The sequence below is a fragment of the Sciurus carolinensis genome, chromosome 10 (genome assembly GCF_902686445.1).
Source record: "Sciurus carolinensis chromosome 10, mSciCar1.2, whole genome shotgun sequence".
NCBI lineage: Eukaryota > Metazoa > Chordata > Mammalia > Rodentia > Sciuridae > Sciurus > Sciurus carolinensis.
In genome coordinates, this window is record NC_062222.1 from 28,171,213 (window position 1) to 28,197,176 (window position 25,964).

The following is a 25,964-nucleotide window of genomic DNA, read 5'->3' on the forward strand; positions in this document are numbered from 1 at the left end:
TTCAAACAGTGGTGGAAAAGCATGTTTTCATATTAAGAGTTGCAGACTTGCGGGCATGACAGAAATGCTTCTTATCTGGGTGACCTTCCCAAACTGGCCTTCCTAGATAACAGAATATAGGCAGCGATCCAAATGTAACTTTTGGAAAGTACTATACATGTACAGGAGAATACTGACTTTAAAATATCACAGGTAATGTTTGACTGACTGTAGACTATAACTTTGATAATCAAGTTTTCTTTTTAACTTTTCAAATATATTTTTTAAATGTAATTGAGTTTCTTCACATAAGTGTACAAGAGGTTTGTGTTAATAGGGAGCTATCTAGCCAGTACATTATGGTGGTAACTTCCTTTTGAAACCCTTCATCCAATCCAAATTAAATGCGTAACTTTGAATAAAATGGAAAGGTGCTCTGGGTGCCAGGGCCCCAGGGGTTGGTGCTTTGCAAGTTATTTACATGTCATTCCAGCTTGTTTATTTTTTATCTCTCCTTAACTCATTGGTAAGCAAAAAGCTGCTTGCTGTTTGTTTTCATATTCCATAAACAGTCTCAAAAGCTAGTGGATCTAAAGGAAAAAATTAATAACTACAGAAGAGAGGAAAGTTAATTCCTGTAATGCAGTGTACTGCCTTTCCACTGCTTGAAGTTTTTCCTTATTGGACTCTTGTGATATTTAACTGCCATACATGTCTGATCCCTAAACACTATGACATGGGTTGCCAGTAGCAAGTGTGCCTTTGGTCTGGAGTGGAGTGTGCTCCTTTGTTGGCCTGTTCAGTCCTTGTATGCAGTTGCAGGTCAGCACTTGCTTCAGACACACTTGAACTTGGACCTGGCCGCTGTCTTTTGTGCACAGGAGGAGGAAGGCTCCTCTGAGGCACTGTGCTGTGTTCTTTTTGACAGAGCTGATGTCCTGTGAGGAGCTACACTCAATATTACACTTGGTGCTCCAGGCCGGGAACATCATGAACGCAGTAAGCAAAATCCGAAGAAGTGAAAATGTTGTTTTCAGCTTTATTGTCGGTTTCAAGGCATAATTCGTTTCTCTCTCTTGCCTCGCCTTTTTTAGGGAGGGTATGCCGGCAATGCGGTGGGATTTAAACTATCTTCTTTGCTCAAATTGGCTGACACAAAAGCAAACAAACCCGGGATGAATCTCTTGCACTTTGTGGCACAGGTATGTGGAAAGGATGGCTATGGAGAGGGAACGGGTATGAGGCCCTGCTGGAGGCTGTGTGGAGGTTTTCCCAGGCATGAGAGGCTGGCTGTCTGAGTTAGGGAAGGGCGAGTTCCAGGAGGGTCTTGTTTGCAGAAGGCTTATTTGCCTGCATGCAGATTCCTGAGCTGAGCTGAGCTACACCTCGGGTTATAGGGCAGGAGGGAAGTGGGACAGGTGAGGCCAGGAGCTGGGGAAGCCTGTCCTGAAGGAGTCAGATGTCAGAGATGGGGAATTTGGATTTCATGCTTTAGCAGTGAGGAGCCAACAGAAGTTCATGCATAGCATAGTGGCATGATCAGCATTTTGGGTTTTTAGGAAAAAAAGATCCTGTGAAGGCTGAGTTGGAGAGGAAAGAACCAGAAATAGGGGCACATCTTGGTGGAAGTTGGTTATTTGGAGAGAGCAGCGGCCCATAGGAATAGAAAATAGAGGCTGACTATGCCAATACTCCCAATGTGGACTCAACCAGATTTGTCACCAGTTGTGTATAGAGATATCACCTTTTTCCTTTTCTCTGTGAACTATGCATTAGAGTGCCTTCCTGCTGTATAGAGTCTGGGGTCTGATCCAATCCGTGGCTTCTTTCAGGGCTGAGCAATGAACCCCCAGGGCTTCCTGCATGCTAAGCACACGCTCTGCCACCAAGCTACACCCCCAGTCCATTGCTTCTTATTTAGACAGGGTCTTTGGGATATTAGAATGACTAGGTGCAATGTAAAAAAATCAGGTATGACAGTTCTTTCTTTTTGGTTAAGTGATCTCAACTAACTGTAATGATTTGCTTTCCTTCCATTGAATTCCCTTATTCACTAGTGACAGACATAATTTTAATCTGGGAAGGAAACCACATGCATGTTTGCAGCATGAGCTTCAGGGCAGAATGGACAGATAGGAAAAGGGGATTCTTACTGTCCTTTATTAGCTTCAGATGAGCTACTTAAACCCCCTCAGATGAACTACTTAAATCTTTAGACCCTCAATTTTTCATCGAATGGTGGGAGTAGTGACAACTCCCTGCAAAACCAGGTCATCCAGAGGACAGAAGGAGGTTAAGTTCATAAAGTGCCTAACCTAACCTCTGGCAGATGGTAAGTGCTCCTTAAATAACTCGCAATACTGTTACTGGACTCTTCTGAAGACAAAGGGCCATGTTTAACTCTGTACTTGTTTTTTGTTTCGGCAGCCCTGGTGAGGAACCCAGGGCCTCGTGCATGCTAGGCAAGCACTCTACCGCTGAGCTACTTCCCCAACCCTGAGCACATGATTCAGAAGTTAGTTTTCAGGGCATTAAGAGAAGAAACTGTAGTCCTTCTCTAGTGTGGATTGCAGTCGGTTCTTTAGCCAAGCTCTTTCAGATCTGCGTCCAGTTGCTCTGGCTGACTTAGGTCCCTGCCCTTGTGAGCAAGTCTCCTGACTCAGTCATGGCTCCCTTCCCATTTGCCTTCCGCTCCCCCTCCCTGCAGGTGAAGCATCCGCACACCTCCAGGACTGGTACCTTCTGATTAAACTCGCTTTGCAAACTGGTTTAGCAACCGGGGCATCCCAGTCATGTAAAGTCTCCTCGCAGGTATGGTGGCATTTAGGCAGGAGGTATTGGATTCTCTGAAAAACAAAGGACCCTGCAAAGCCACCACCTATTTCCATTGAGCCTTTGTGCACACGAATTGCATTTCATGTCACAATCGATTGCTCTGGGAAGTTAAATGTATCTTGAGAATTCTGGAAAATCTTACTAAGAGGATCAGAGTTCATGTGTTAGTGAATTGCTTTAAGCATTGCAAGCTGAAAAATGAGCAGTGATTTCATGGTTCCTTTAAGCCTTCAGAAAATGATTTCCTTCCAGTTTTATCCATCCAGTGAGGGGAAGAAAAAAATATCTGTTTTTGTTCCAGGAAGCCCAGAAGAAAGATGCCAACCTTCTAAACTTTTCTGAAAAGCTGCATCATGTTCAGGAGACTGCTAGGTAAGCGGGGAAGGCAGGCGTGAGTTGTACGAACTGCTTGTTTTAGCTGTTGTCTTGGGAAAACGACTCAGCAGTTACAACTTTTGGATTCCAGTTTGAACTGTAAACAGTTTTCCCTTGTTGAACTTGCAGGCCTTCTTTTTGAAAAATTAACCTTTATCTTTTAAATTTTTTTAGTCTGTTCTAATGAATGTCATCAGTATAAAAAAATATGGATTAAGAACTTCAAATCCTTCCACACCCAAAAGATAGAGTTCAAACAACACAGCTTCTTACCCTGGGAGTTGGTTTGTATCAGTCAAACTTTCAGGGCCATACATCACTGTTTCCTTGTAGAATCTAACATGGTACATTTATTTTCTATTGCATTAAAAGGGGTTGGAACCCTACCAAGAGCTCTGAAAGGATTTGATTTTAAACTAGTCACTCAACTTTGCAGAGAGAGTATCTCCCAAACAAAGCTCTAATTACACCACTCTAATTTGCTTCTAAACCTAACATGGAAAAGCTTTAACATAGGCATAGTCTGTGTGTATGTGCCGTTTTGAGATCTGAGTTTTTCAATATATAGCACATAGTCATTCCACCGTAAATCTTCTGATAACTAGTTCTCCAAGAAAAGAAGCCCTAGTTTGTAGCACTTGCTGGTTTCAGGCCATGAATACTGGTACCCGGCTGGTAACAGGCTGTTGACACAGAGTTACTGGATGCTGAGCTGGGGAAAGACACCACGTTGGTTCTCAGGAGCTGGCCCAGCGCACCACTCCAGGTGTCAGCCCAGTTCGTACCACGAGCTTACTATGTGAGTGACTGCAGCCAGCTGTGACCGCGCTGGGCCATACACATATAAACAGTGAGCCAGGGCTCCCAGCCCTGTCATTGGCCAGTGTCTCACTGTTATTGACTCTGCGAACATCTAACCACAGATTACATGTCTTTCCTAAAGGAGGATTATCAGTGCAAAGGTGTAAACAGTTCATAATTCATGTTTACAGATCACCTGATTATTCTCCAAAAAGAATGGATAGCTTAGAAATCACAAACAGTTTTGCTTTTTAATTACTAGAAGAAATCCGTGGGAATATTTTTACTCTGACTAGTAGAGAGATCCTTCTAAAAGATAATACAAGGAGAAATTATCATTACTTTTTTTTTTTTTTTTTTTTTACCTGTACTGGGGACTGAACCTGGGGACTCTACACCACTGCACCATATCCCAGATATTTTTTTTTCTTTTTTTTTAATTTTGAGAAAGGGTCTCCCTGAGTTGCCCAGTCTGTCCTCAAACTTGCCATTCTCCTGCCTCAGCCTCCCAAACCGTTGGAATGACAGGTGTGAACCACCAGTTTTGAAAGGGGGATTTCTGGTCTGAGTTGGATCAGAAGTTTAGGTAGATATGGTCTTAGAAAACCCCTTTTCAGGGGCTGGGGAGATAGCTCAGTTGGTAGAGTGCTTGCTTTGCAAGCACAAGGCCCTGGGTTCGATCCCCAGTAACAAAAAAAAAAGAAAACCCCTTTTCAGTAAGATTTGTTTATGTGAAATGGAAGGTGAATACACAGGTGAAATACAGCTCCATCTCAGATAGGCACCCAGGACCTATGAAGGTGGAAAACTTCGTTGCCCTAGGTTAAGTCAGCATCCACGGAAGCGTGAATGCAGCCTCGGTCATGAATTTTACCTGTTCACTTTGCCAGGTTGCGAGACCACCATTCGTGTTCTACTCGTCTTCACTTGATAGATATTAAAAGCATTGCAATGTGGGTGGCTTCTCATTTTCAGAGTTGCTGGCTGTGTTGAGTTCTCTGTGAAACAGAGTTGGGCCGTGGCGAGCAGTGAGGCTTAGGCCTACGTGTGACCCTTAGTTGGTACCAGGGCTGTCAGCATCCCTTGCTGTGCCTCTCGGGAGGTAGAGCCTTCCGACCCCAGGACAGCGCGTGCCTCCAGAGCCCTGGCGGCTTTTAGTGTTTAATGTCTGTTGCATGAACGTGCTCAGATCTGGTTTGTGAACGTCTTCACAAGCCCCTGGGGTTTAGTTCCTTCCGAGAGCCTGCCTCTCTTTGAACCAGGGCGTGCTTTTAGGAAGCACTTGCCTCCTAAAAACACACGTGAAAACCCCCAGATCTAAACGCAGGGCTGGGTAAACGCCACCACAGCGGCTCTCCCTTCTGCTTCCAGGCCTGGCCAGCCGTGGGTCTCATGTGATGTTCCCACGTGACCCAGGGCTTCCTGTGCCAGCTGCCCACTCGCCCCTTTCTTCTTTCAGATTATCTCTGGATAACGCCGAGGCAGAGCTGCACTCGCTCTTTGTCCGGACGCGATCGCTCAAGGAAAACATCCAGCAGGACAGAGAACTCTGTCAGCAGATGGAAGATTTCCTCCAGGTTCGTAGGTGACTGTGGTCAGTCCCCAGTCCCTCTGATCTCGTCCTCCCTCCAGGGTTGCTTACACTTGTAGGGCGTATTTGAAGAAGCAGCAGGTCCCCGTTCACGTTTCCCCCCAAGTTAGTACAGGAACCTCGCATCTCGATGCCTTTTCCTTACAGAGCATATTGACTGTGGTCTAAAGCTCAGGTATTAGTTTAGGAATGTGGCTTCTGCTTATCACTGTTCATTTTGTGTGATCCCCCCTCCTGGCCGTAGCAAGTTGGCATCAGCTAAGGGCACTTGTATTTGGAATGTGCCTGGCAACTGGGGTCTTGGTTCTAAACCAATCAGCTTTTAGACAACAGCACAAAGTTACACAGAACTCAGCCAGACACTTAGGACGCGGGCTCTTCTTCCTTCACTTGTTTATGTGGAAGAGACAAGCTGCATTTTGGCATGATTTCTAATGAGAGCAGCATACATACCCACTAACACACACACACACACACACGCACACACACACATGCACGCCGGTCGCCGTGCCTATCAACACCCAAATACAGCAACCCCACAGGGTGTGTCGGGAGCTGTTCCGAATAACATCAACAGAAAACAGCCGAGTGGACATGTTTGTGACGGCTCATTGTGACTCACTAATCACATAGTCTGACATACTTCTTTTATCTTCCTCATTAAAAAAAAAAAAGTGGCACCATCTCATGCTTTCACGTTCTGAGATGGTGTGTTGCCTCAAAGGCCGTCCGTGCTTTGAGCTGCAGCCGGCGGGATCTGGGTGGTAGGGCTGCCTTGGCACCAGGCAGGAGCAGCGCGCTCCGAGGCTGAACCACCACGGCCTTCACTCGCTGACTGCCTTCCCCATGTTCTCTGCTTCAGCTCGCCTCCGCTGACACCGGACTTTGCTTGGCCTCACTGCCAGCTTATTTTTATCATTCAATGTGTGCTCTCCATTTACTTTCAATTATAACCAAACACTAATTTTCCTTTTCTGCACATTTTTCTCAAAGCCCAAAACCAAAACAAACACCACCACCACCAGCAGGACCACAAAACCAAAAGCAGCAGTAAGTACAGTTGGCAAGTAAGACAAACTCAGAAGGCCAAGAATTAGGACTGTCACGTGTCAAGGTTAAGATTCTGGTTGTTGGGCCGGGCCCAGTGGTCCACACCTGTAATCCCAGTGACTCAGGAGGCTGAGGCAGGAGGATTGCAAGGCCAGTCTCAGCAACTTGGCAAGGCCTTGAGCAACTTAGGAGACTGTCTCAAAATAAAAAGGGCGAGGGACATGGCTAAGTGGTAAAGCATCCCTGGGTTCAGTTCCTGCTACCACAAAAAAAGAGACAGACAAAGATGGAAAGCAAAGAAGGTTCTGGTTGGGGCTTAGTAGATTGGCACTCCCCTGGCCTGCACAAAACTCTGGGTTTGGTTCCCAGTACCACAAAAAATAAAAAATGTGGCTCCTCAAGTTTATATCTTAAATATCAATGATATGCCACGTCTTTTTTACTTTTGTGGTGCTGAGGGTTGAACGCAGGGTGTCGAGCATGCTAAGGCAAGGGCTCTCCCTTGAGCTATATCCCTAGCCCCTGCCTTATACTAACTAAATCCTGATACAGAAAGGTCTAGAATGAAGTATGGCTCTTCCTTCTCCTCACCTCCTGGCAACCTTGTTTTAACTCTGTAAGCTCTTCTTCCTGGTTGTCGGGGGTGGGGGGGTCGTTTTAGTGTTTGTGTGTGTTATTTTGTGGTTCTGGGAATTGAACCCAGGGCCTCACACGTACCAGGTAGATTGTTTCCCTCTGGGCTGCTTCCCCAGCCCTGGTAGTCGTTTTTATCTCTGTAATAAGAAGTGCCACACGGCCTTGTCTTTTTCTTCCTTAAACTCGACTTCTTAGATAAGTGAGATGAAAATTCTTAGAGCAGATCAGGGTCAGGCTCTGAGCAGCAGTCAGAGAGCCTGGGGCTCCTGGAGAGGCTAAGCAGAGGAACCAGTTGAGGTTTCTGAGTGGAAAGGCGACAGGAACGCATCTTGCAGATCCCCGTCGGCACTGTGACCCTTTGGGTAAGACGTGCTGAGTGAATTGGTCTGGGACTCTGGTCCACAGCAGGCACGTTAGAGATGGAAAGTTGTGTTCGATACACCAACTGCTGATCTCTCGTCATTGTCCTCTGCCAGCACAGCTTTGGACTTTCTATCCGTGCCCCTAAGCATGTCGAACTCACGGTGTGCAGTTCACATTCTGCATGGTCCATTTCCCAGGGGCTGGGGTGACATGGGTGCGTTGAGGGCTTCCCTTTCTGGGGTCTGTGGATCCCCACAGGCTCTGCAGAAGAGCCTTTTGAGGTGGAGCCGAGCTCCTGGGTAGATTCCTGTCGGGAGGCCAGTCTTCTGCAGCTGAGCTGTTCTTGGCAGGACTCCCTCTTCCCCCGCACCCCCACCCCGTGGAAGAATGACAGGCAGAGATTTATCCCTGCGTGAATACCCTCCCCTCCATAAAGAAAAACACAGCGCGAGGGACACACTGCCTTGGGCTACTGACTCAGACGGTTGCTCTCTCTGGTATTCGGCTTCCTAAATAGTTTTGGTTTCCATCTACCTCTAGAATGTGCTTGGTTTAAGAAAAGGGCCTTGGAGCAGAGAAAGTGCTCCAAACCGGTGGGAAGTGGCAGACCTTAAAGGAATTTCTCCTGGGCCCTGTGTTCGCCAGGCATGCTCAGACAGCAGCTGCCCTCCTCGGGCTGTAAGCCCCCTCACCCTAGGCCCACCGCCCCCCTACTCCAAAACAAGTTACCCAGGGTCAGTCTGTCTCCAAAGCATGGTACGAGGGATTTCATGAAGTAGCATATCTCCTGCATCCCTTCTTAACTTAGACCCCAGTAAGTTAGAAAGGCTTCAGTGTGATCCCGAGCAGTCTCCCTTTTACCACACTGCCTCCTCATGACAGAGCAACTTGAAGTCCCTGAACTGCAGCCCGTGACCCTTCAGTGTGGCGGACCCTGTCCTAAAAAAGGCTTGGTGATTCCTGGGGAAAAGCAAGCTTCCTTTCTCCTGCCACTTTCTTGAGGCCACACTGGAATCAGGTCTCGGAGACCTGGAAACACTAAAACTAGCACTCAAGAAGGAAAAACCAAAGCAGTGAGAAGGGGGTTATATGGGACACTATTTCCTAGCCCTGAGACCCTCCAGAATCTTCTGGGGACCATTACTAAAATGTCAATACAGGGTACACCCCAAATCTATCAGTTGCATTTGGGGTACAAGCATGGACAATTGGCAAAGCTTCTCAGCTGACTCCAATGGCACCCCTGGTTTAGGCACAAGGGCTTCAGTCCTGTGACATGGACCCCATAGAGCTTGTTTGAAATTAAGTTTAGACTCCCCCTCAGTAGGGCAAAAGGGGCAACTTGTGGGTACAAATGTACTTTGGTACCCTAAAATAAACCCTCTGCCAGCGTGAGAGTCAATTTCAAGAGAAGGAAGAACAGGTGCAGAATGAGTTTTGCTTTGCTTTGCTTTTTGTGCTGGGGACTGAACCCAGGGACACTTTACCATACCTACACCCCCAGTCCTGAACCCAGGGACACTTTACCATACCTACACCCCCAGCCCTTTTTATTTTTACTTTTGAGACAGGTCTCACTAAGTTGCTTAGGTTGGCCTTGAACTTGAGATCCTCCTGCCTCAACCTCCCTAGTTGCTAGGATTGTAGAGATGTGTATCACTGCAGAGTTTTTCTTAAGAAAACCGCCTGTTCCCCGAGTAATTTATTCAGTAACACTGAAGATAAAAATTTTGTTAGTGGCATTCTACAGAGCAGAGGTCTTAAATCAGTCTTTTTCTTTTTTTCTTCAGCCTCTCGCTCTCTTGCCCAGGCTGGCCTCAGACTCCTGGGCTCGGGACTAGCAGAGCCTCCCTGCTAGCCGGGACTGGAGGTGCACGCCAGCACACCTCGCTGCGGTCTGCTTTGTGCTCCTAGGTCTCCAGCAGCAGGTCACCTTGCTTGCTCTGCTTTGTTTGGGTTGACTTGTTTTCCTTTTGGCTCTGAGTGCAGTGGTCTTACAATAAACCTTCCCTTTTCCAAGACCTGAAATCCAGCCCTGAGAGCGGGTCTTCCCCGGGCAGCAGATGGAGCGCCCCGCCTCTTCAGCTGACCCCATTTGTTTCAGTGTGTCCCTGTGTGGTTTTCTGCAGTTTGCGCTGGAAAAGCTGACCGAGCTGGAGCGCTGGAAACGGGAGCTCCAAGGTGAAGCCCACACACTTATAGATTTCTTCTGCGAAGACAAAGAAACCATGAGACTGGACGAGTGCTTCCAGATATTCAGAGACTTCTGTACCAGATTCAACAAAGCAGTTAAGGTACGGCGTCTGCACGCTTTCAGAGTGGTTCGGATTTTTATTATTCTTCTTGCTGACCCGGTCCTCTGCCCATGGTGGAAAGACAATTCCGCACCTCCATGGTTTCAGGAGCATCTGGCCAGGTGGCACCGACAGGACCCGGCTGGGCTGGCTGGGACGGGGCTCTGCCTTTCCAGGCCTGCAGGATCCATATCACCAAGAGTCTGGCTTCAAACCAACACCTGCAGTAAAGGTGTCTTGTTAGCAAACTTCGTGATGGAAGTCACATATTTACAGTCCTCCTGAAGATCCTAAATGTTCTGCTCAGCCCCTCCCCAAAAGACAATCTCCACTCTCAGGGATACTTTTGTTATAGTGGGATGATTGGGAGATGCCGGTGGGATCTCTGTTATTGAAGGCCATCAAGGGCTGTGGTCGCTCCCAGATCCACAGGGAGCCACTGCTGCCCTGAGCACTTGGGCCCTGCACTTGGTGCCCTGCAACCACGCATCCCAGGGATCTCCAGTTGAATTCAGAAGCCAGGAAACACTCAGGGTTGTTTGACTTTTCAAATCAGAATTTTTTTTTTTTTTTTTGTACCAGGGATTGAACCCAGGTGTGCTTTACCACTGAGTCACATCTCCAACCCTTTTTTATTTTTTATTTTGAAACAGGGTCTTGCTAAGTTGCTTGTAGCCTCACTAAGTTACTGAGGCTGGCTTTGAACTCACAATCCTCCTGCCTGAGCCTCACAAGCTGCTGGGATTATAGGCGTGCATTACCGTGCCTGGCTGCAAGTCGGACTTTTAAACAAAATGTCAATTAAAACAAAATCCCTCATTCCTTCCTTCAGGTGGCAATAGAGTCACCTCTTGCCCTGTATTTTATTTTGATTGATTAACTTAGTTGGTGCTGGTTCTGGTGGAACCCAGAACCTGGTGCTCTTATCCTGCATGCAGACTCGTCCCTGACTAGCGTCCTTGGACGGACTGGTCACATTTCTCTCAAGCCCAACTTTACTTTGAGCTCCTTCCTCTATCCAGCAAGGAGAAGGAGTCTTAGACTGTGGCCACGTTTACTGTCCTCTGTCCAAGCAGTGAGCTCAGCTGTGGGAGGCCATGGGGTGGGGGACAGGGTGGCAGAGGCCAAATTGGCTTTCTAACTTTCTGAAGCCCTCACTTCCCATCCAAGTCCTACAGGCCTGTGAGGCCACCTGGGCTGTGATGCTGTCAGCCCAGCTGTCCTGAAAGCCAGGACCTGGCCTCACCCTCACCATGCACAGCCTTGAAAGGAGAAGGCCTGGAGAGGCTTAGGGACCCCGGGGGAGGCTGAGGCCAGAGCCAAGAGTCCCCAGCCAGAGCCTCACTGAAACTTGGAAAGTCCACTGTAGGAGAAAATTGATTTTCAAGTAAAAACTGCTCACAATAACAGATTTGGGTTGTGAGAGCCATGTAATGACATGATTACATGGCTTTCCCAACCCAGAAGAGGTCCGTGATTTGTGACACAGATGCAGCCAGCCCTCCATCTCCACGGTTCTCCCAAATGCACATTCAACCAACTACAAGTTGAAAATATTTTTTTTGGAAAGTGCATACCTGTGTTGGACCTGTGCAGACTTTTTTCTTGTCATTGCGCCCCAAACAATACAGCATAAGCACTGTTCGCCTAACGCCTCCATTGCACCAGGCATTATAAGTAATCTAGAGGTGATTTAAAGTATGCGTGAGGAGGTGCATGGGTTATATGCAGATTCTTCAGCTAGGATTTTGATATCCAAGTGGTGATCCTGGAACCAGTCCCCTGCAGATACCAAGGGACTGCTGGATGTTAAACTGCACAGGCAGGGGAGGTGTGTTTGATTATGATTCAGTTTCTCTGGAAGGGACTGGGCCGCCTGTGGCCAGATGAAAGGTGGAAGGACTTGTAAAGCATATTTGCTCCTCTTCCTCTTCCCTGATGGTGGGAACAAGTTGGCTTTCCTTGGGGTTGAGGTTGCATGCATGTGTGGAATCAGAGCCTATGATAGAGGGACAGTGCACGGGCTGGAGAGCTGGAAATTAGGCCCAGGAATAAGACAAGAACTGTAGACAGGTGGCTGGAGCAGGCCTGCAAGGCTCGGTCAGATCCCCACATTTCCTTGGGGGGCCTTGCCCGCCTGCACACTCACACACACGCAAGCCAGCGCACCGTCTTTCTCAGCCCGGATGTGACCCAGGATCTCCTCCACGCAAGTCCCCCTCTGCATGCAGGCCCGTGTCTCATGCTGCCTTCTCTCCACTCTTCCTTCAGGACAACCACGAGCGGGAGGTGCAGGAGCTGAGGCAGCTGCAGCGGCTGAAGGAGCAGGAACAGAGGAGGCGTTCCTGGGCCACTGGGGAGCTCGGGTTTGGCCGGAGCAGCAGTGAGAACGACGTAGAGCTGCTGACCAAGAAGGGTGCCGAGGACCTGTCCCCTTTCCTGCACCCCAGGCCCATCAGCCCCTCCTACCGGCCGCCCAACACCCGCCGCTCCCGCCTCTCCCTGGGCACCTCCGCTGACCGCGAGCTGCTGACCTTCTTGGAGAGCAGCACCGACAGCCCCGAGGTGCTCAACAAGTTCAACAGCTTGCCTCGGAGGAGCCCCCGGCAGGCCCGGCCCTTGGTGGCCTGGATGGAGCCCGGAGAACCAAGGGATGGAGGCCCCAGCGTGGCACAAGAACCTCAGGCCTCAGAGGGCCAAGAGAAGGCCACCGAGCTGCCCTCAGCTTGGCAGAGCCAGCCTCCAGCCCCCCAGCCTGAGGAACCTGCCTCTGCTTTCCCCCGAGCCCAGCGCGTGGGGACCAGCATCCTCCGCAAGAGGAACAGTGAGCCGGTGGGCTTGGGTCCAGCGTGGGCCCCTCCACTCTCACCGTTGGCTCTGGGCATTAAGGAGCATGAGCTGGTGACAGGGCTGGCCCAGTTCAGCCTTCAGGGTCCCAAGGGCCCGGAGGAGACATCCCGTTTAACCCTGAGTGACTTCAGCCCAGTGGAGCTGGAGTCTTCCAGTGACGGGAACCCACCGTCCCTCAGTGCTGGCAGTGACAGTTTGACACCCGTGGGCAGGGGACCCAGGGAGGGTCTCAGCCCAGCCCCGGAGGGTGACAGGGCCACCCCAGGCCAGCCCAGCAGCGCAGCTGTGGCCTCTGTGGGTAGCAGTGACCTCGAGAACAAGGATCCCGGGCCTCCGTTGTGTGCCTCCGACACCACCGACTGCTCGCTGACCCTGGACTCCGAGGGAGCCGACGGTGGACCTGGGCAGCGGGGGCCGGAGGGAGAGCGGGAAGGGGACGGCTCTGTGTCCTCTGGGGTTGGGGAGATGGCGAGCAGCCAGGTCTCCTCTAACCCTGCTTCCGGCACCCCTGGCGAGGTTCCTTCTCCGGCCTCCATGAAGAGCGAGCCAGGCTGCAAGAGTGACCTTCCCAGGGACAGGCCTAGCAAGGGGAAGGATGTGACAGGGCCAAAGAGAAACTCCTTCAAAGAGGCATCTTTGGGGGCTGCCAAGCCTGGGACCGTCCGGCGGAGCCAGGGCGCAGCGCCCAAGCCCGTGCGGACCTTGAACACCTCAGAAAACGAGAGCATGCGCAAGGTGGTGCCCATATCCAGGTCCGGCCGGGGCTCTGGGGCCTGGAAGCGGCCGGAGCCGCCCTCCCGCGGCTCCCCTCGCGACACCCCCAGCAGCACATACGTGCTGTCACGCCGGAGCTCGGTGAAGGGGACCTCAGACACATCGCCCAGGAGGTCCCCCATGGGGGCCGTGGCTGCCGGAACAGCGGCCGAGGAGCAGAGGCTGTCCCGGGGGAGTAGCAACACCCGGCCGGGGAAGGAGGCCCCCCTGCAGCCCAGGGGCTCCCTCAAGAAGCCCAGTGCCAAGCCCCTCCGGAACATCCCCAGACAGAAGCCTGAGGAAAATAAGGTCTGCCGCTCCGCCTCCCAGGGCCCCGAGAGCCCTGAAGAAGAGCCCAAGGCCCCACCGGCCCCCAGCGTCCCCCGTGTTCCGCCCCCGATCCCAAGCTTTGCCCGAAACACAGTGGCCTCCTCCTCTCGGTGCCAGAGGACGGATTCCCCTGCTGCAGCCAGAGCCCCGGGCATCACTCGGACGGTCTCCCAGCGGCAACTGAGGGTAAAGGGCAGCCCCGAGGATGCTGCCTCCAAGGACAGTAGCGTCCTTAGGCGGGCCAGCAGTGCCCGGGTTCCCAAGAAGTGCCCGGAATCTGCCGACAGCCCGGGTGCCAACTTGGAGGCCCCTCCAAAGGGCAGAGGGCTTGGGGAAAGGGCCTCCCTTAGGCTGAAAGACTCAGGTCGGACCACACTGGGGAGGATCCTGAATCCATTGCACAAGTGATGGGTACCTGTCTGCCTCCATCGTCTCCTGGGATTCAGATGGTGAGGACTGACCTCTGGGATGAGGCTGGGAAGAGGCCAAAACTGAATGTCTTTGTTACACATTAAGCAATCCACTGGTGCAGGATCATATCACTAAAGGTACAATGTGGGAGGCCTGTGGACTGCAGCCTGCTGTGTGGACTCCTGTGGTAGGACCCAGAGTCCAGAGGCACAGTCACTACTATGCCAGGACCCCAGTGCCTCCCTCACACACCCTGGACCCTAATCCTGACTCCTTCCTGCAAGACAAAGGTTCCTTGATGGACTCACATATAAGATGGCATTCTTATGTAACAAGTGAAAAACGTTTTTCTGGCCAGTTTTTATATATGTAAGACTTATTTTTTAATATTATAAAAAATAAAATGATGTTTTAGTTGGTTCCTTTTGCAGAGTGAAATACCTGGGGGAGGGGGGGCGGGGATTATACTTGACATGAAAATTTTTGTACCTTCCGGTGTCCCCGGGCCTCAGGTTCCGCCTGCCCAGGCACCGTGCGACTCGCACCCAGTCTCTCACAGGTCCTGGGTGTTGATTGGCTGCCTTCTGGAAGGCTTTCTGGTGCACCTGCTTCTTGTGTGACCTGGCTGGGGGTTCATGTGGGAAGGAGGGGACGTCAGATGGACAGTAATCGGGTGCTGGGGGGCGCCATGGCGGGGCCTGGTGTGGAGGGGATTCACGGCTGCAGATGGTGCTGTCTGCTGAGCGCGTCTTTCCCGTTCTGTTCTCGTTTGTCACGTGTGTTTGCTCTGGTTACAGGGAAGGTCAAACCCTCTCGCCCCCAGGCTTTCTTCCCCTGCTTCTGCCTTGCCTGCTCACAGCCTTCATGTCATTTCTAATGTCAGCTGGAGCCTGGGAGCCCTACCCCTCCTAGGCCCTCCACCTGTCCCCAGCTCCCTCTCCATCCCTCCTAATACTTACCAATGTTGACATCTCTTCCTTTGCCCAGTGGTATTTAAATCCTGGAGGAAAAAAAAAAAAATCAGGGTTTTTCTGCTTGTTAAGCAGACCAAAGGGGGAAAAATGAAATTGATTTCAGAATTTTTATCTTGGGGGCAGGGGGAGACAGGTCCATTTCTTTTGAGGAAAGCCCAACTCCTCCCCAATATCTGTCACGCTCCTTCTGAGATTTGGGAGATGGGGGAATTCTTGACACATTTTTGTTTTTTAGAAGTGGTTTCCGGCCCCCCATTCACTCTGGGAGGCTCGGTGAGACCTTTTAATGCATCCTTGGCAGCTGGATGGGTTTGGGTAGGTGGATGCGTCGTGTTGAATCCTCCTGGTTAATGTTACAGCCCCTCCTGTGGAGTGTTGCCTTTTACCCAAATTAATTGGAAGCTTGGAGCTGCCATAAGTCAGCTGAGTCACAAAGGTGAATGTCACGGTTGGAGAATTAGGGCTGTGACCACAGACCTCTTGTAAATGTAGCCCTGAGCAGGTATGTCCTGGGTTCCTGGAGAGGGTATGGGAGCCTCGAGCAGATTCTCACTGTTTCAAAAAGACTCAGATGTCACGTTTTTAACCAGGAAGAGTAAACACCTCCACAACACGGGGTTGCTGTACGGGTGGGAAATGGATGAAGGAAGTCACAAGCTTGTGAATTGGTGGGTATTGGAACACTTTGGAGGGACCCCCAGGGTCCCTGTCCCTGTTCTGTGCTGATGCTGTGTCTTTGACAAGTCGCTGCTTCTCCCTAAGCATCTGTCACACGTGTCCCCAAATGTATGGGAACATGGCCTCCATCAGGGTCTCTAGGGGTCCTTCCAGCTTCAAAGGTCCAAGTCATGGGAACAAGCAAGGACCCATCTCTGTCCCAGGACCAGCTCTCAGGAGCAACCATCCCCAGCCTCCTGTAACAGAGGCCTCACTCCAGGGCTGCTCGGAAGAGAGTTCCACAGAATGTTCTGGTGCTGTCCAATGGGACAGGCTGAGCTTCCTGAGAAGGGGTGTTTTCCTCAGCCTGGGGACAGCTGCCCACGCATCCCTGTGAGCAGGTGGTACCTTTAGTCAGTAGTAAGCTGGGAGAGAGAATTTACACAGCGGAGAAATGCAAATATGTTTCTACAGAAATTTGTTTAAGATGAACTCAATATATTTAAAGGTCCGCTTACATGTGCTTTTATGTAACAGGTAGTTTTAATAAAGTTCCTGTTTATGGGAGTTGTTTTATCTCAGCTTCTATGCATATGTCCTCACCATCCTGCGGGGAAGATGTTTAATTTCCTGATTGGAGAGAAGGCGGATGGGATGCAGGCGGTGAGGGCAGGATGGGCAGCAGTCCTGTCCTCCAAAGTCATGAGAGCCAAAACGAAGCTGTTGGCAGCACATCTTGGTAGCACACACAGTGGCTCGGAGAGGGGCTGTGTGCCAGACCCGCAGGGATGCTACGTGCATCTGACCTGAAGACCGCGGTGGAACGTTCTGTGCCTCCCACGGGCTTGCGTTAGTCCATGTCGGGCCAGGATTTGTGTAATCTCCCCGGGGCCGGCAAGTCTGGATCTGCTCCCCTGTGTCCTGCAAGTTGGCTCGGGACAGTCATTGGGAAACTGCAGCTCACCTCCGGCTGGCTCAGGAATGAGCAGAGAGGCAGGGAGGTTCGCCTCATTGGAAATGCAGCGGTGGTGCAGATTTGAAAAGAGGGGGCTGTGGGTAAGATGCGCCTCAGACTCAGGACTTGGGCCACACTGTAGCCCCAGAGGCCCACCTGCTCTGCCTGAAGGTGGGTTAGAGGAATGAATAGCCCCGTCTCAGACACCAACAGACCAGATGCAGGTGATGCATTTGTGAGTTGCTGCACGATCCCTGGACATTTAGAACTCAGTTTACCTTGTGTAACAAAGGCAAGCAGATTGGGAGGCCAAACTTCCTGTGCCACTCTCGTGCCAGGAGTGATTGACAGCTCCCCCGGCATCAGAGCCCTTTTCTTGACTTTTGTAAGAAACCTGAGTTCCAGCTGTCCTCCCAAAGATCAATTAAAGGGACCGGTTCCCAACTGTTCATTTGAGACTCTGTGTATCCATGTGTTATAGGGAGAAGCCCTGGAATACTTCACCAGATCTTTTTTTTTTTTCTTTTTTTGGTACCAGGGATTGAACCCAGGGGTGCTTAATCCTGGAACCACATCCCCAGCCCATTTTTTATATTTTATTTAGAGACAGTCTTAGTCTTGCTAAGTTGCTGAGACTGGCTTTGAACTTGCGATCCTCCTGCCTCAGCCTCCAAAGCTGCTGGGAATACAGGTGTATGCACTGCACCCAGCTTCAACAGAACGTTTTTTTGTTTTGTTTTAGTTAGTTATACATGACAATAGTCAATAGAACTGTTATTTATGTTCTGAGGTGTACAAATTCATCTGCCCCCAAACATGCAGTATCCTCCACCCCCTCCTCCCTTCTGACAATGACGACATTTGGTAGGTTGACTGACTTTTCCATTAAACTTCAACTCATTCTTAGTTTCTCATTAAACTTCTCATGACTTCATACCTGAGACCTTCCAAAAAATACCAGAGCTGTGTGTGTGTGTGTGTGTGTGTGTGTGTGTGTGTGTGTCCCCAAACACCTATAGGCATCAAATATATAAACCAAATGTGGATAATTGACATGCATCTGGTTACTTAGTCAGTGCTCTCTAAAACTGGGCCGTGAGCGCAGTGGGTCTGCAGTCACCCTACTCAGCGTCCATGGGGTAATAGCCCTGAGCTCAATGCTCAGCGTTGGCAGGGTTGAAATCAGCCCAGAGCAACCTCTCCCTGGGGCTTTTTCATCTGCAAATATCTTCAGTTAAAATGTGCAAAGCCTCGCTGGATCACCCAAGTGAAAACAAAAAACATTCTCACTATTGAAGAAAATGGATTTTCTGTCTTTGGGGTCAGAGCTTTGAAATGGGACTTTCAGCTTCCTGGTTGGTGGGTGGACAGTTGGACTCCAGTGCGGGTGGAGTCGTGGTCCTGAGCAGTACTCATAGTCTGCTCACTCATGGACCCTTCACCAGGGCCCACCAGGAGCCTGGCACACCCTGCCACAGGCTTGGGGCATCAAGGAGCCAAAGCCCTTCAGTGAGATGCCTGCTCCAAGTGCCCATTGATGGATTCGTGTCAGGCACGTGGAACCAGGTCCTGGGCTCTGCCCTGGCCTCCTCAGGAACCCAAGGGCTGAGTCCCCCAGGAGTTAGAGTCCCTAACTCTCAAATAGATGATGTTCCCCAAGTTGGTCTGCAATTAGGTTTGAGAAGTTCAGAGTGCACTTTTCCTCAGCAACCCTATCATGTCTTATGTAAAGGTGGGTCTCCAGGACAGCCCTCGTAACCTTCCTGATAGAGTCTGAATGTTTGTTCCTCCAAAGTTCATATGTTGGAACCCTCCTAGCAAGGTGCTGGTACGGGAGCTGGGGCTTGGGGAAGCCACTAGGTGTGAGGCGGAGCCCTCAGGCATAGGGTCAGTGCACTTATAAACAAGGCCTGAGGGGCTCTTCTGCCCCTCCACCATGCAGGTTCACAGCTAGAAGGCACCGCTGTGAACCAAGAAGCAGCCTTCACCAGACACCAAATCTCCTGGCTCCTCCATTTTGGGCTTTCCAACCTCCAGACTTAGGAGCAGTTAGATATTCTTCATAAGTCACTTGGCCGGTGGTGTTTTGTCACAGCAGCTTGAATGGACTGAGACACCAGCTGCAGGTAGACCGTGGTCTGACATTTCTACAGAAGGGAACCCCACTTACGCTAGTGTTTCTGGGGGGGAGATCCGGGGGTGTCGGGTCTCCCATATTTCCTGACACCGGAGCGTCTAAGGTGCTGTGATTTCAGGGCACTCATAACGTGTGAACCAGCCTGTCCACTCCAGAGGTCGGTCCCTCAGGGGGAATGCAGGGGCAGACACAAGGGGCTCCATCTCCTAGGCCATCCCCAGGAAATAGGGGCCATTTCTGTCTGTTCTTTCTGACAGAGAGCAGACTGGCCCAATAGATGATGGACACCCTCCGCTTTCCCTCCTCTTAGCCTCTGGACCACCATTGAGAAGGTGGTAGGGGTTGTGACCAGGGCCAGGACCTCATAAGCCAAGGCCAGCAGGTAGCTGGGCACCTCAGGAAGGACAGGGCAGGCTGGCTGCAGTGTGCCCTCAGGGCACCCGGTGGCACCCAGTGGGCGCAGTGTGCAGTGCTCCTGTGTACAGCAGAATCACCTGGGGTCGGTGATTCCTGGTCCCGTCCTGTGCCTTCTCTCTTGCAGTGTACAGGGCCAGGCAGCCCAGCATGGCCTCTGTGCTGGCCTCCCTGGTTGGGAAGGGGGTGGGTGCAGCTCTCCAGGGTGCTGACCGTGCAGCAGGGGAGCTGGGCGCATACTCACCCATGGCATTCAGGACGTGGGCAGCCATGTGGAAAACAGCCCCCATCCCGTTTTAGGATGTGGGCCCTGCTTGGTAGGACGGCCTGCTTCTCTCCAAAGCCGTCAGTGGCTCCCCTCTGTCTGAGAAGATTGCAGAAAGAATCCGGACAGTCTTGCTACTTTGACAGTCAACGGTTTTGCCAGTTTGGGCAGGTGCTAAAGGTAGGTTTAAGTACATTGGGATAAAAATATGCTGGTTCAGCTCTGGAGGCCGTCCCAGCAGAAAGAACAGTGCCTCCATTCGGCTGTGGCTCCCTGGTCACCTGCGGTTCCCAGCAGCTGAGTCATCCCCTCGGAAGAGAGGGAAGAGGTGGGCTTCCCGCTGGGCTGCTCCACGCCATGCTGAGAGACAGCCAAGTGGCCTCCCCAGCCCCACAGGGCCTCCTACTCCGACACAGCGGAAGCCAGAGGCGCTAGGTAAGCAGCTAGGGGTCACTTGCTCACAGCCCTTTCCCAAGCCCCTGCCAGTTCTCTACCAGCTCCTTATGGGTTGAGGTCTGGCTCCAGCTGGTCCCTAGAACACGCATGGCTTTGGAGACAGTCACTCACCACACTCATGTCATCCCAGCCACCAAGAGAGGCAAAGCGAAAAGTCATTCCCACTTGTCAGTGGAAGGATTCACTCTCAAATGTGGCTACTAAAACGCCTTCTTTGGCCACGATCCTGGAGCTGTGGTACTAGAACAAGGCCCAGGGGTCTGTCCACTGTCCTCAGTGCTGGAACCCACTTTCCAGGAAGGACCATGATGAGCTGCATCATGACAGAAGAGAGTGACCTGAAGAGCCAAGGGCCTGGCTGCCTGGCTTACGGGTGAGCAGCTGAGGCCACCACGGTGGTTTAAACTGCACCGAGAAGAGCCTGGTGGTGGAGTCGATCTTATTCTGTGTCATCCAAAGCACAAAGGTGGGCCTGGGTATGGCTCAGGGGCACAGCGTATGCTTACCCCGTAAAAGGCCCTGGGAGTGATCCCCAGCACCATCTAAACCAACCAACCCACAACAGCAACAGCAATAAGCAGAAACACCAAAAACCAAACCGAAGCATAGGGGGAGTGGACGCCAGCTGCTCACCCACTGGGCTGTAGCCACTGTGTCTCTTCCACTGGAGACCCTGGCCTGTGGTGACTGCCCCAAACTCAGTTGTTGAGTCATTCAAGTAGTCCCAAAGACCACTTCTCTCATGCAGGGGACATGGGATGGTCAGCTGCTCCTTAATGTGTCCTGAGAAGAAGCCTCCTGGCCATCATCATCATCACCACAAAGTACTTTTTCTTTTTTTTTTGCCAGGGATTGAATCCAGGGGTGCTACCATTGGGCCACACCACCAGTCTTTTTATTTTTTATTTCAAGCCAGGGTCTTGCTAAGTTGCATGAGGGCCTTGCTATGTTGCTGAGGCTGGCCTCAAACTTGTGATCCTCCTGCCTCAGCTTCCCACATCACTGGATTACAGGCAGGTGCCACCGTACCTAGCCGAAAAATTTTTTTCTTAAATGGTGTCTGTTCCTCTTGGATTTGTCCATATGGCAGGGCTCTGGTGCATAAGGTGGTCACCCTACAATGGACTCTCAGCGGGAGTTAAGAAAAGTTTGGGACTCAGGGAAGCTCTGAGTCTTGGAGGGATTCAAAAATGGGGTGGTCAGGCCTGTGTTGTCCAGGGGGTCCTCAGAAGCCCACCACCCTGTGAGTCCAACTTGAATTCTACTTTCCCTCCATCAACCCCCCCTGACCTCTAGCTTTGGAATTGATCTTTCCCTCCCCTGAGCTCTTGAAGCGCCAGGGTCATCACATGGACCCCCACTGGCCTTCTCCAGGGGTTGAAGTGTGCTGTGGCTTCTCAGGATGCTTCCTGGGTGGTGAGTCTTCATGTGTGGAGCCCTCCAGGACCCAGAGAGGGCCAGTGCCACGTGGGCAGTCAGCACATGTGGGCTGATGGAAGAGGATGGGTGAAGGGAAGGTTCTGGAATCACCTGTGTCCTAGAGGAAGATGAGGTCAGGACCCACTGCCCGCCCCCACGCTGTCAGTCTGTGTTTCTGTCTGGGCTTAGCCCAAGTAGGCAAAGTGGCAGCACCCAGGCCTCCCACCTAGGGCCACACGGAAGGAGCAAAGGGCTTCCAGAAGAGGGGGGCCTTGGAGACCAGAAAAGAAGCAAGAGTCAAGATAAAGACAGTGCTGAATGCGGGGCACCTGGCGAGGACTGGGAGACTCAGCAGTACCCCAACCCCTCAGGCTCGCTGAGGTACAGCTGCAGGGCGGTGACAGTTCCACTCTGGGACTGCCCTCACCTGTCCTAGACACCCCCAAGCCATCCCTCAGGGACTGAAGCAAGGAAGAGCGGCCACTGGGCATTCCAAACATGGCCCTGTGCCCTGACGTGCAAAGGGCCCCGGCACATTCTGGCATGGGAAATACAGACAGGCTGGGCACCTGCTCTCAACCAGCTGTGGCTCCTGCCAGCCTGGACATTAATCAGCTGCATGACTTGGGCAAATGGCTGAGCATATCTGCTTGGAAACCATAGCTGTGCGTGGCTTCAGAGCAGCCGAGATTACATGACAGTTTGCCACTAGAATGCAGTCGGAGCTCAGGCATGGAACACACCCCCTCAGGGACTGGCAGAGACAGGTCCCCCCTCTCCCCGGCTCTGCCTGCAGGAGAGAAGTCTTGAAGATCCATGCGTGCCAGGCAGGGAGGCCAGCAGCTGCCTGATGACTCATGCGGCAGATCCTCACCTGACTGTCCCTATCTGGTTAGTGACCTTGGGCAGGTCACCAAACCCAGCTGTACCTCTATTCCTGTTTCCTCCTCCAAGTGAGAATTCAAGGCAGGGTTCCATGACACCTGACAGTATATAATGGCCAGGTTGTGTCTAATTTATTGGATCTATAAAATACACTTGCTTCCAAAGCCCATGATCTCATCCTCGAGGCCAAAGTCCTCAGGGGATTCCCTCCCACCCAGGACTCCTGGCGTCCTCCTTTGAATAATATTTGACCAACACTTACAGGAGGAAGGTGCTTCCTACATAGCAGCAGGCACCATGTCCGTGCAGGGAAAGGCCAGGGAACCACGGTACCCAAATGTCTCTTTCTAGGTCAACAAAACCCAGTAGAAGCACCAGGAACAACAGGGAGGCTGTTCCCAGGGCTCCACACGCTCCTTCCCAACTCCACCTGGATCGCCTACTTCCCCCTGGCCACCTGCCCTGGTGTGTCCTCCACCCACACCATACCCACCTCCCCAGCTGCAAGGAAGCCAAGAGAGAAGGTGGGGGAGATACCCAGAGTCTGCAGATCACTGGCAGAGAAGGGGCCACAGGATGCTGGGGAAGGAGCAGAGGCCTGGAATTCAAGACACCGCCTGGCCTTGTCCCATGGGGACCTGGGTCAACAGCACACCCTCTCTGAACATTGGTGTCCTCGTTCCTCCAAAGAAGGTGGGGTTCAGCGACCTCCAGGTTCCTATGAGGGTCAAGATTCTTTGGTTCTCATGGTATGGTGCTTAGTATGGGACTTGGGACCCACACCACGGCCCACTTCCCTCTGCTCCATGTGCTCAGTCTTATCCCAGGAGCTCAAAGGACCCTCCTAAACCTGAGCTTTCTGGTGGCCCCCTCACAGCCTTTTGGAGGCCCTATAAAGGTCAATGTATGAGACCTGGTTCAAATTCCACCTCGGCTGTTACTAACTGGATTGCCTTGGGGAGTCTCAGTTTCTCATCCGCACAATGGGAAAACACCATGCCTACCTTTTGAAGTGGTTATTAAAATGTACATATATAAATAAATATATCCTGGTGCATGGAAAGTGCTCGTAAATGGGAGGTGTTTTGTGACTATTTCCTCTGTTTCGTGATGATTGGTCAGGGCTCTGTTCTCTGACAGGCACTTGTGAGAACAATGGTGGGTAGTTCAACAGGCTCATGCCCCTCTTTCATCCCAGCTGAGATACGACCATAAGGTGAAAGAACGGTGGCTTGTCATCGACTCCAAAAGAATTTCCATAGGAAAAGTTCTAAGAGCAATTTGGACACGCCAGAACACTGTCTTACATGTGGCCACCATGTTTGACTGTTTCCGACAACCCATCTTTAAAGCTGAGGTTGCACCACTGAGGCCTCTTGGAGGAAAGTGCCAGAAACTCAGTCCTTCACATCTAAACCTGTGACCCCCCCAGCCTGGCCCAGGCTGCTCATCATCAAGCTGTAACCATTAGGTGATACCTGTGGACATTAGACAGTGCAGGGCGAGCCGGGGTCAGCCTGGGTTCCTGGCTGATTATCCAGGTGCCTGCTGACTCACCATGGAACTTAGTGACTAAAGAAGTCACTTCATTTCTCTTTGCAGCTTCCAGGATGGGACCATGGCTCGTCACTTGCCATCTCACCAGCAGGGTCAAGGGATCTCGTTTTTAAAGGTCTTTAATCTTGAGTGAGTGGTAGGTGGTATATTAGAATGGAGTCGTGGTTTTAATCATAATAGTCTTTCCAGGAGGTAACTCTGAATAATATTTTGCTGTAGATTCAACCTGAAAACAAACACAACTATTGGAAAACATGTTGCCTACCTATTTCCTCTTTCATCCTACTGGTCGCTACATTGACCTCCTTGAGAGATTTTTCCAGACACTCAGTTATACCTCAGTCTAGTAAAAGAACTACCAACATGACACCTCCACACCAGGAAGGGATTTCTAGAATCTTCACCCTCCAGGTAAGTTGAAAGCCTATGTTAGTTAGCTATCACTATAATCAGAGACAAATCAACTTATCAAGAGAACAGGTTTCTTTTCACTCACAAGAGTCCATGATTGTTGACCCCATTGCTTTGGGCCTGTGGTAGCACATCATGGTGGAACCACTTGGTGAAGCAAAGCTACTCACCTTGTGGCCAGAAGTGAAAGAGAGAGGAAGAGGAAGAGGCAGGGGTCCCACGATCCCCTTCAAGGGCATGCCCCCAGTGACCTGAAGACCTCTCAGTAGGCCCTGCCTCTTAAAGGCTCCAGCACCTCCCAAAAGTGCCAGGCTGGGAACCAAGCCTCTAACCCTTGCATCTATGGGGGACATATAAGACTTAAACTAGAGCAAATTTCAAGTTTCTGGAAAGCAGTTTTTCTTGACTCCTGACCTTTAATGACCCCAACATTGATGCAGTTAAGTAAAACTGGGGACAGAGTCAGTGATGTCAGAAGTTGGGAGAGGGGCTCCTTAGTAGGTAGGTAGTGACCTGAAAGGAACACAGTGAGGGGTTGGGGGTTTTGTGGTCTGTGGGGGTTCTGTGTTCTGTGCGTGTTCTGTGCTGATTACGTGGGTGTGTGTAATTTTTCCTACGTGTGCGTTCTGCACTTGAATAATAAAAAACTGGGCTGTGCAGAATTTGGGGGGCATTCGTGTTAGGAACCTATTTTGAAAGCTATTCCTTTAAGAGACTCTCTGACACATATTGTTCATACCCCCTTTTCAGGAAAATTACTGTCATAAACCTTGACCAGCTGCCCACATTAATACCCTGTTCAACTTTCTCGTCAGCAGCTTTATGGATCTGCAGGTTCCAGCAAATCTGTTGACATCAACGTGTTATACCCACACTGTGCAGGGGATCCTGGACGTGTCACGGTCAGGCATCTACTGAGCAGGCTGTGGGAAAGACGGGTCCTTTAAATCTCTCCTTCAGCCCTCAGCACCGTGATGATGTCATTTCCTCCATCCAGGATTCACTCCCAGTAAAGTCCTGTCCAGGTTCTGCTTTTACCTGCCCAGGGAGTCAGTGAGCTCATCTGAGCTTTGAGGTGGTTGTCCTGGAAAGACAAAAAACACTAAACAATGAAGATAAAATAGTGCCTGAGCCTCCCGGCTCCCCGTGAGGTCTTCACCTTGAACTTCACACAGGAAAGGCCAGGTAGCACCAGTGCATGACTTCAGACTGGGTGCCCACATGCTCAGATAAACACGACCCAGCCCTTTAAACAAACACTGGAAACGCTGGCTTGAGTGTTTGGACAGAGAGCGGGACACAAAGTGCCAGCTGGGGACTAGAGCCTGTTAGAACCACCTCCTCTTGCCACCAAGGAGCTGTGCACCTGAGGTAACTCGAGCGCCCTCTCTGGACCTTGAGTCTCCTTACCTTAACGTGAGAATTGAAATAGTTCCTCGGCAATAACATCATTATGGCTCTGCAAAATCAGGATTCTCACAGGTTGGTTGGTTTTGTATGGCCTCGTCTAATAATGGGTCACGCTAGCTGAGAATGAGACCAAGCAGGCGCCTAAGTTCCTGGCAC

General features: G+C 51.1%; 1 protein-coding gene across 3 annotated transcripts in view; it reads left to right on the forward strand.

The window, feature by feature from the left end:
- Positions 1-14,688, forward strand: part of Fhdc1 (FH2 domain containing 1) — a 38,801-nt gene extending 24,113 nt beyond the window's left edge. For all 3 annotated transcript variants that reach the window (XM_047567317.1, XM_047567315.1, XM_047567316.1), the window contains exons 7-12: positions 908-978; positions 1,074-1,181; positions 3,116-3,186; positions 5,450-5,567; positions 9,760-9,924; positions 12,196-14,688. In XM_047567317.1, the coding sequence (XP_047423273.1) occupies positions 908-978; positions 1,074-1,181; positions 3,116-3,186; positions 5,450-5,567; positions 9,760-9,924; positions 12,196-14,265 (2,603 nt within the window). In that variant the 3' untranslated portion in view covers positions 14,266-14,688. The remainder of the gene's footprint in view (positions 1-907; positions 979-1,073; positions 1,182-3,115; positions 3,187-5,449; positions 5,568-9,759; positions 9,925-12,195) is intronic.
- The last annotated feature ends 11,276 nt before the right edge of the window (positions 14,689-25,964 follow it).